The 9,469-nt window shown below is 41.6% G+C and overlaps 4 protein-coding genes across 4 annotated transcripts; 2 read left to right on the top strand and 2 right to left on the bottom strand.

Moving 5' to 3' along the window:
- Positions 1–173: 173 nt before the first annotated feature.
- LOC111803893 (serine/threonine-protein kinase HT1) lies at positions 174–3,065 on the bottom strand. Its single transcript, XM_023688504.1, has 4 exons — positions 2,896–3,065; positions 1,443–2,613; positions 904–1,359; positions 174–605 (listed from the first exon to the last, which is right to left on the bottom strand). Exons 2-4 carry the CDS (start codon positions 2,187–2,189, stop codon positions 312–314), a joined length of 1,497 nt encoding a protein of 498 aa, XP_023544272.1. The 5' UTR covers positions 2,190–2,613; positions 2,896–3,065; the 3' UTR covers positions 174–311.
- A 911-nt stretch (positions 3,066–3,976) lies between these two features.
- On the top strand, positions 3,977–5,116 carry LOC111803166 (non-classical arabinogalactan protein 31-like). The gene is made up of 2 exons (XM_023687452.1): positions 3,977–4,540; positions 4,789–5,116. The coding sequence occupies exons 1-2, from the start codon at positions 4,063–4,065 to the stop codon at positions 5,091–5,093; spliced, it is 783 nt and encodes a 260-aa protein (XP_023543220.1). The 5' UTR covers positions 3,977–4,062; the 3' UTR covers positions 5,094–5,116.
- A 1,268-nt stretch (positions 5,117–6,384) lies between these two features.
- LOC111803167 (VQ motif-containing protein 4-like) lies at positions 6,385–7,187 on the top strand. The gene has a single exon (XM_023687453.1). It carries the CDS (start codon positions 6,446–6,448, stop codon positions 7,031–7,033), a length of 588 nt encoding a protein of 195 aa, XP_023543221.1. The 5' UTR covers positions 6,385–6,445; the 3' UTR covers positions 7,034–7,187.
- Positions 7,188–7,317: 130 nt separating this feature from the next.
- Positions 7,318–9,427, bottom strand: LOC111804136 (30S ribosomal protein S5, chloroplastic-like). The gene is made up of 2 exons (XM_023688834.1): positions 8,676–9,427; positions 7,318–7,706 (listed from the first exon to the last, which is right to left on the bottom strand). The coding sequence occupies exons 1-2, from the start codon at positions 9,338–9,340 to the stop codon at positions 7,457–7,459; spliced, it is 915 nt and encodes a 304-aa protein (XP_023544602.1). The 5' UTR covers positions 9,341–9,427; the 3' UTR covers positions 7,318–7,456.
- Between the last annotated feature and the right edge of the window lie 42 nt (positions 9,428–9,469).

Raw genomic sequence — 9,469 nt, 5'->3', positions numbered from 1 at the left:
CGTGAGCCATTATTAGCTTAGCAAATATATATAGCAATCGATCAAACTTTTGATCAAACTTTTCAACGTTACTTTTTTAATCTGTCGTGATTATTATTTCGATATGGTTTGACACCTTATGAGATATGCTCGCCAGTTGATTATTTTGCTAGAATCGAAACCAGGCACGAACATGAAACTAAAGATACACAAGTTCTTCATAAACAAGAGCCAAAAAATGGGAAATGAACAGCGTTTAGTTTTTAATTACAAAAACAAAAACTTGGCTAGGTAACTAAGAAAGTTGGGACATAACATGGAGAGCAATGGAGTTACGAGAATTTCGGTTTCGGCACGGGCGAGGAGGATGAGGTTTCAGGATGCAGGGGGCCAGGGCCAAGCTTTTGAATCCAATGGAGCAGCCCTTTCTTATGGTCTTGGAAACTCGACCGCGGGTTCCCCGTTAAACTCAGTGTCCCATCACGGGCAAGCGAAGCTTCGAATTGCTCTAATACCTTCACAATCTGCCAGAAATCAGGTCTCTTGTCTGGTTGCACAGACCAACATTGCTCGATCAAAGCTCGCATTGCCAACGGGCAGTCGCTCGAGATAACAGGCCTCAGATTCTGGAAACCCCAATGCACAAACTTCATTTAGTTTTCTTGAAAGAACATAATATACAAACAAATAACATAATAGTTTTGTTTCTTAGCCATTTTTTTAGTTAAAACATTTTCGAAGCAGCGCTCGAAATCGAGCATCGATGATATTCGTGGGCAAGGAACAGTGGCACTCACTACATAAACATGTAACATGTGAACTTCCAGAAGCAAACATAGAATAGGTATCAATCAAACACCATGGCTCACATGATAAACCTAAAGAAGAATCTTAGTCAAGGAACACGTGATGAATAAAACTGACCTTATTGACAACAGCAAAGGCTGCTTGAATGGGAGTCATATCCTCGTAAGGAATTGCACCAGACACCATTTCCCACAACATGAGCCCAAAGCTGTATACATCAACTTTTCGACCATAGGGTTTATGTTTGATCATCTCCGGTGCCATCCATCGATACGTTCCGGGATCATCGGCTAATGGGTCAAAAAAGGCCTCAGGACAAGCTATCCCAAAATCTGCAATTTTCAGGTGGAAGTCCTCATCAATAAGAACATTCTCAGGCTTGAGATCCCGATGGATTATGCCTTGGGAATGAATGTATTCCATGCCACGAGCCACATCTAAAGAGAACTCAATTAGTTTCTGCAAAGGGAGAGATTGGCGCTCGAGTTTGAGCAAGTACGCCCTTAATGATCCTTGAGACAAATATTCAGTAATGACACAGTAAACTGGCGGGTTCCTACACGCAGCTACAAACTGCAACAACAAGTAAACAAACATCAAGAAAACCAAGAACAGCCCAGTTCATAATATCGTTTATAACCCAACAATTGAATTACCTTTAAAACATTAGGATGGTGGAGACGAGATAAAAGGGTTACTTCTCTGGTGAATTGCTTCTCCAATCGAGAAGCAAGCGCTCCACTATCGTCGTCCTCAGGCACTCTAATGAGTTTAACAGCAACAGGTTCATCGTTGTATTTTCCATGATAAAGACGACTGTGAGCTCCATGAGCGAACCTTAACCCAACAAACAGCTTGGATAGATCAACGCTCCAGTCGTCAGCGGTTTCGACCGCTGTGACTTTTCCGCCACCGGAATCGAAATATTTGGTCCAGGAAGAGTCCTTCCGGAACTTTGACTTTTCACCTCCTTTGGACGAAGCTAGGAGTTTCAGGGGACTGGTATTCGACGATGTCTTGGAAGTGGACGATTTTGAATCTTGCGGGTCCTTATTGAATAGCTTGTTCTTGAATTCTCTAGTTCGTTCTCTAAGTCGAGGCGTTGGAGTCGAGAATCTCTTACTGGCGGATTTTGCTTCCTTGAAAACTTCAGAGAGGTTGCTCTCGGGAAGAGGAGACAGAGACCGCTGTTTGTTGGCTATGAAATTTCGCTGAATCTTTGAGATATCAGGATTTGGTTTCTGGGCGGATGAAGCTGATTGAGGCCTCGATTTCAAGCCGTAATTCCGAGGTGGTGGTTCGACGATGAAAGGAACAGGGTTCAATCTTAATGAGTCCCATCGATGATAAACTGTGTGCGAAAACTTGGTTCTCCTAAGCCAAGAATTAGCCTCTTCGTCCATTCTTCCCCCTCTCGATTCCTGCAATTCCTCGATGAAATAAAACCCTAAAAGATCTTGTAACAAAAGACGTTCTTAATTTCCTCCCACTCCTGCACAGGAGGAGGACTAATTTGATGGCTCCAAACGCCCGATTTCTTCAAACCCATCAAACAAGACTAACGAAGAAACATTGTTCGTTACATCAAACTAAAGAACCATGGAGACCCACAAAGACCCACAATAAATAATCGAGAATTTGGATCGCCCAGATCCTGTTCCTCCCACCAGCAAAACAATCGCTTAAAGCAAAAACCAACTACCAGATACAGAGATGGCTCGCAAGCCACAGACCAACACTCTGCCTGGTTAACTCCAATCTCATTTCCTCCTTGAGCCCCATCTTTTTAATTCGATTTCAAAGTCAAACTCCACCTTGAGTAAAAGTCTGGCAAATCCCACACAAAGATCCACAAATAAATAAATCCAAATTATGTATAATAATAATAATAATAATAATAGAAACGATCAATTGCACCCAAATAGAAAAATCCCCCCAAAATAACCAAAAACCACAAGAAAAGTCGTAGGCCAAAGAATTTATCCCCTTCCCCTTTTACTATTCAAACAAACCCATTAACCAGAAACCCGACAAAAGAGAAAAAAATAATTCCAGAGACCTAAAAAACAAGCAGTAAAAGGAAAAACCCAGGAACAATGGAGACCTCACCTCAATCAAGCATGCGGCCAACCTTTCATTTCACTCCGCATCCCATTCACTGAAGAAATCGGTCGAATGATCTAGGAGACAATCAAAAACATGGAAACCCATCTGTCAGGCGAAGGGGGATTCAATTTCGCGATGATCTGTTGTCATCATAGAACAAACGACTATTGGAGGGCGGTAGTAAATAAGATTCCATAGAAAAGGGGATATTTTCTGAAGGAGAGATGTGACGGTGCGTGGTGGGAACCACATCGGAAAAGTCGTAAAATAAGGAAGAATAGAGATTGGAATTTAAATTAGATTAAAATACAAGAATTAGTGGAATTATTGAGGTCATTTTCGGCAAGAATTTATTGGGTACGAGTCACCTTTACCCTTTAGGCCACGGCAGTCCAGCGTGGTTTTGCAATGTTTTTATTTTGGTACGGTTGCACGGATACTGTGTACTCTTTTTATATATAAATATATTTATTTACTTATTTATAATTTCTCTCTTGAACTTAGGATTTACCAGGCTTGGAGATATTGGGTGTTTTTGTCTCCATTTATTTATTTTGTTGGACACCAAACAGATTAAAGCATCGTTTGAACGACTGGGCCGGGTTGGGAACAGCGTATTAGAGAAGCCCAAAAGAAATGTCAGTGGAAGGCCCAATTAGAGCAAGAATGGGCCGCCGATTTTGGCGTTGAAAACGACATGATTCCGGAGGTTCTTCTTTTTCAAAATCATATCTTGTCCTTTTCTGTCTGTCTGTCGTTTTGCCCTTCTTTGGTCGTTTCCTTCCACAACGGCATTAGCAGCACATGATCCCATGATCAAGTTTTTTTTTTTTTTTTTTTTTTTCAATTTAGATAATAAATCTGTGATTTTACCTTTAAATAAAGAGAACGTAAATGGAAAGAAATAAGCCGAATTATGAAAAAAAAAAAAAAAAAAAAAAAAAAAAAAAAANNNAAAAAAAAAAAAAAAAAAAAAAAAAAGCGACATAATGATAAAATTGTTATTATATATATTTCATAATAATAATTAATCAACATATTATTTTTTTAACTTAAAATTAAAATTTGAAAAGAGGTGCAGGGCGTTTCCTAAAACCCCCTATAAATTTTTGCCTCTACGCTCTGCAAATATCGTCCCCTGCATTCTAAATCCGTTCGAGTCTAGCAGCCATGGCTTCGACTCTCTTCAAATCCTTCTTTTTTCTCCTCTTCTTCGCCATTTTCGCCGTCTCCACCGCCGAAGACACCACGGCGGCGGAAACACTCGCCGCTCCTCCCCATCACTACGCCGCTGTACCACCTGCTCATCACCATCACCACCACTCTCCCACTCCGGCACCAGTACCTCCCCAGACCCACTTGCCACTTCACCCACCGGCTCAGCCACCGAGCCACCACCACCACATCCACAGCCAGCCTCCGGTTCACCCACCCCATTTCCACCTCCCTCCAGCTCACGCGCCGGCTCCCGGGCACCACCACCATCATGACGTCCACCCATTGCCACCTCCTACTCACTCGCCGGCTCCGTTACACCCTCCGAAGCCTCGGCTGCTGAGGAGCTTCATTTCAGTTCAAGGTGTCGTTTATTGCAAGTCCTGTAAATACGCCGGAGTTGACACACTTCTCGGAGCTACCACCGTCGCTGGTTAGTTCTAAACTCCTCTTTTGCTCGTTCCTTCAACTCTGAACAGAAATTTTACCCTTTCAGTAACTTTAAAAAAATGTAAAACCCTTTGGATTCCGGTAAATAAAATTTAATGATGAACAGAGTAAAAGAAAGTTTGAAAATTAAATTTAAAAGTTTAAACCCTTTGGTCCAAGCTCATAATAAAAGCCTGCAATTTTGCAGTACGACGTGATATAAATGATGATGTATGATTAATGACGTGGCAGGTGCGACCGTGAAGCTGATTTGCCAGAACACCAAATACCCATTGGTTCAAACCGCCACCACTGACAAGAACGGCTACTTTTTCATCACAGCACCAAAGGCCGTCACCAGCTACGCCTTCCACAAATGCAAGGTCGTTCTCGGCTCATCCCCCACCCCTTCCTGCAGCAAACCCTCTGCCCTCCACGGCGGCGCCGCCGGAGCACCCCTCAGGCCTCAGAAGTCTTACATCGACGCCAACAAGCTCCCCTACGTCCTCTACTCCGTTGGCCCTTTTGCCTTCGAACCCACATGCGCTCATCATTAGTTTCTTTTTTTTTTTTTTTTTTTTTTTNCGATGTCGTTTGTTTGGGTTTCTCGTTTCTGATTTCTACCGCTGCTTTCTGTACGGCGCGGTTTGTTGTTGGTTGCGTTCTGAGTGCAAATAATATGTTTATTTAATTTAAATGTTTATTTTTAATTATCTTTAAATTAAATTAACCAAAATCTCAAATTGACCGCTAAATTAAAAGTAACTGACGTGGATTTTCCGGAAGGGTAAAAAGGGAAAGGGAAATATGGGTTTCCCGTTGTGGACCAACCAATCAATAAAAAGGCCATTTACATGCAAAAAATAATACCTTTTTTTATTTTTGTAATAATTTGGCCTCTGCTTTGTTACACCGAATCACTCCTCCAATAATGTTGCTGACCACTACTTTGCCTTTTTTTTATGGCCCCACGCGCCTCTCCCTCGTCTGCACTCACGCCCCGAAATCTTAATCATTATTATTTTTCTTTGAAAATACCTATATTTTTTAAAGATAATTCTTCATAATTAATTTTGTTAATATGGAGCGGGCCGCTCTACATGGCCCATTTAACCAACCCTCACACCACCCTGTGGCCCATTTGGTCTCATGGGCCCCACACTTGCACTCCAGCCCAGGTTGCTACAACTAATAATTTAAATGCCCATTAATATATTCTATAATGAAATAAATAAGTAAATGACCGTAAATCCATAACTCTCACCTACTCAAATTAATTATTAGTAACGTTAGAAATATAATATTGCTTCTTTTTATATATAAATAAAGGAACATGGGACAAAAATTTGGAACCTTAAATGCTCCAAATAATGTGAGGGCAAAACAGTCACTTTGTAACGTCAAAATTTTCTAATTATTTGAACTAAATAATTGGCATAATTATTTTTTTACCTTTTACATAAATTTGTGGTTAATTTTTTTATTTTTAAAAAAAATTTGTTAGCCACTTTTCATGATTAACTTATTTTTATTTCAATTTCTATATATTTTAGTGAAATTATGTGTTTGATTGGATATACTAAATGATTGAAAAATAGAATATTATTGATATTTTAAAAAATTAAATTGCGTATGATTATTTATTTATTTATTTATTTATTTGGTATTTAAATGCGGTCGTGTTGAGTTGTTATGGGTCGTGGAAAAAGTCAACGGGAAAATTGAATTTGGATTTGACCGGTTTCAGTGTGGCATTGTGTGTGGACCCCACAGCCTTCTCTTTCTTTATTTAAAATTCCAAACACTGATTTTTTTCTTTTATTTGTCTCAAAACCCAATCCATCCATGAAAATTTCTCCAAGACACCATCCAAATTACTCCGTCAGTTCAACCACCGCCGCCGCCAAAAATGATGAACAGATCCGAATCCACAAACCCATACCCGACCACTTTCGTCCAAGCCGATACGTCCTCCTTCAAACAAGTTGTCCAAATGCTCACCGGATCGCCCGAAACCGCCAAGCAAGTTTCGACACCCGATCCGCCTTCCAAAACGCATATCCCTTCCATCAAATCTATCCCCCAACGTCCACACTCCAATTTCAAGCTCTATGAGCGTAGAAATGCCCTTCGTAACCTCCAAATCAATCCCGTTTTTGCCTCTGTTACTGCCGGTTTCTCCCCCAGAAACCACCCCGAAATCCACTCTCCCAGTATGCTGGATTTCCCGTCGCTGGTCATCAGCCCCGTCACGCCGCTCATTCCCGACCCCTTCGGCCGATCGCAGCCGTTGAATTCTGAACCGTCGAACAATGTCAGTAGTAATTCGGGTTTGGACGTGGAAGCAGAGGCTAAAGCCATTAGAGAAAAAGGGTTTTATTTGCACCCGTCGCCGGCCACCACTCCCAGGGAATCGGAGCCTCAGCTTTTGCCACTCTTTCCGATCACTTCCCCTCCACGACCAGGTCCAGGTCCAGCTAGCTCTTCTCCTTCCTGAATTCAGGGGCAATTAAGATATTTATTAATTTTTTAAAATTTTTATTTAATCCGTTTGGAATTCGAATCGCGTGAATGCTGTGGAGAGGAGAAACAAGTCTGGAATGGGGTTTATTTGCAGAGAATTTCAATGGAAAATCCTTGTTCCTGTTGTAAAATTCAATGTTTTTACCCGCTCGGTAGTCAGGTGGTTAAAAAAAAATAAAAAATAATTAAAAAATAATTACCTACCATTTATAATTATTCAATATATATATATATTAAAAATTTATAAACAAACACAAATCAACCTATAATCCCGACAATGGCAGATATAAGAAACAAAGGAATGAAGCCTGAGTGCCATTTTTACAACATTGAGTTACAAGAATGGATACAGTCAAAGGAAAAAATGAAACAAAGGAATGAAGCCTTTCCCTGCTCTTCACTTCCACAACTCTTCCATTGGGATGCCACGCTCCCTTGCGACATCCCGAAACTGTTTCATCTTCATCACGGCGACCACCGTTGCTCTGGCATTGTTGAGGGCATTGTTACTTCCTAGTTGCTTCCCTAACGCATTCTCGACACCCGCCATTTCGAGGACGATTCTCACTGCTCCACCAGCAATCACACCAGTACCGGGAGAAGCAGGTCTTAGCATTACTTTTGCTGCTCCATAATCTCCCTCCGACCTACAAGTTTCCACACTTTACTTACCCAACATTTACACCTAAAAAGGGAAGCATTCTATAGATCTCTCATTGTCAGGATGCTTATTACGTTCTATATAGATAAAACTGAGAAATATATCTAAACATAGTCATCTGCAATAGACAAATAAAAAACATCAAAAGAATGCAGCCACAAGCAGCAAATACCTCCACTGACCAACTTGAAATGATGATTCAAAGTTCAAACTGCTTACTGACCACAGAATTCGATTAACTAAAGACAAATTCATCCAACAGTTGAAACAAGGATTGAACGTGAGATCTCACCTTGGTTAGAGGGGAAACAAAGCATTATTTATATGGGTGTGGAAATCTCTCCCTTATAGAAGTTAATGGCGATATGTAATGGGCTAAAGTGGACAATATCGGTTAGCGGTGGGCTTGGGCGGTTACAAATGGTACCAAAGCCAATAACCAGGTGCTGTGCCAGCGAGAACGGTGGCTCCCAAGGGGGCTGAATTGTGAGATCTTACATTGTTGAAAGAGAAACGAAGCATTCCTTATACGAGTGTGGAAACCTCTCCTTAGCAGACGGGTTTTAAAATCGTGAGGTTGATGGCTATATATAATGGACTAAAACATACCATATCTACTAGCCATGGACTTGGATATTAGATTGAGTCATCAGCAGACAGTGAAGTAAAGCATTCCAACAAATCACAATAGTAATCCTATTCTACAGTTCCTTAAATCCCTTTTTTTTTTTTTGCTTCAAACCCTGCAAAGGTGGGGAATGAACGTTCAATCTTTGAAATAGGGCATCCATTATTCGACTTAAGTCCCATGTTCCTAGTTGAACGCATTCCCATATCAGCAAACCAAAGTCTAACAATAGCTGCTACAGAAATTCCAAGAACAATAGAACATCGCCTAAAATTTGAAAATAAGCCTAACAGTTCTACTTAGCAAATGGAAAATGAAATGACTAACCTGTGGGGAAATGTTAGGTACTTGGTCATGGGAACAGTGACAATATTCCGGCGAGCATTGATGGCCGATTTCTGAACAGCGGAGATGACTTCTTTAGCTTTACCAACACCAACACCCACTTGCCCCTTTTTATCACCCACAACAACAATTGCCCTAAAATGCAACTGTTTCCCACCTTTAACCACTTTAGTCACCCTACGAACTTGCACAACCCTCTCGTCGAACCCATCCCTCGCCTTCTCCTTCCTGGCCTTCGATCCGAATCCGCCCACTTTTTTCATCTTAGAATCCATGACATAAATGTCGTTTCCCAGAACACTGACTCCACTGTAAGCCGGCCCATAGAGCTCCTCGTAAGCGGCCGCAATTTCATCCTCGCTTTCCAATGGGCCTTCGTCAAAGGAGGGAGGGGCAACGAAGCCTTCCGGGACTTCGGGGGGGTCATAAACCACGTCTTCTTCGGGATTGATGCTCTCGAAGAAGGTGGTGTCGATGTCTGAGGGTTTGGCTCGAGCTGCAGAGAGAATCGAGGAGGATGAAATTGGGGGTACGGACACGGCGGAGTGAAGGAGGGTGAAAGGCTTCAATGGTGGAATCGGGAGGCAGTAAGACGGAGAGGAACGCAGGGAAAGAGAGGAAATGGGGACGATAATCGAAGAAGCCATTGAAGAAAGGAAGGAAGGGTTGAGAGGGAAGGTCTGTGGATTCAGAGATGGAGGCTTATCCCCAATGGACACCGGTCCCAACGACGTCGTTCTGAATATGGTGAAATTGGATAAATGGGTAATTCCATT

This window comes from Cucurbita pepo, chromosome LG10, assembly GCF_002806865.2.
Source record: "Cucurbita pepo subsp. pepo cultivar mu-cu-16 chromosome LG10, ASM280686v2, whole genome shotgun sequence".
In the NCBI taxonomy this organism is placed as follows: Eukaryota; Viridiplantae; Streptophyta; class Magnoliopsida; order Cucurbitales; family Cucurbitaceae; genus Cucurbita; species Cucurbita pepo.
The sequence above is the reverse complement of the archived record's forward strand: the minus strand, read 5'-3'. Positions and strand labels throughout refer to the sequence as shown.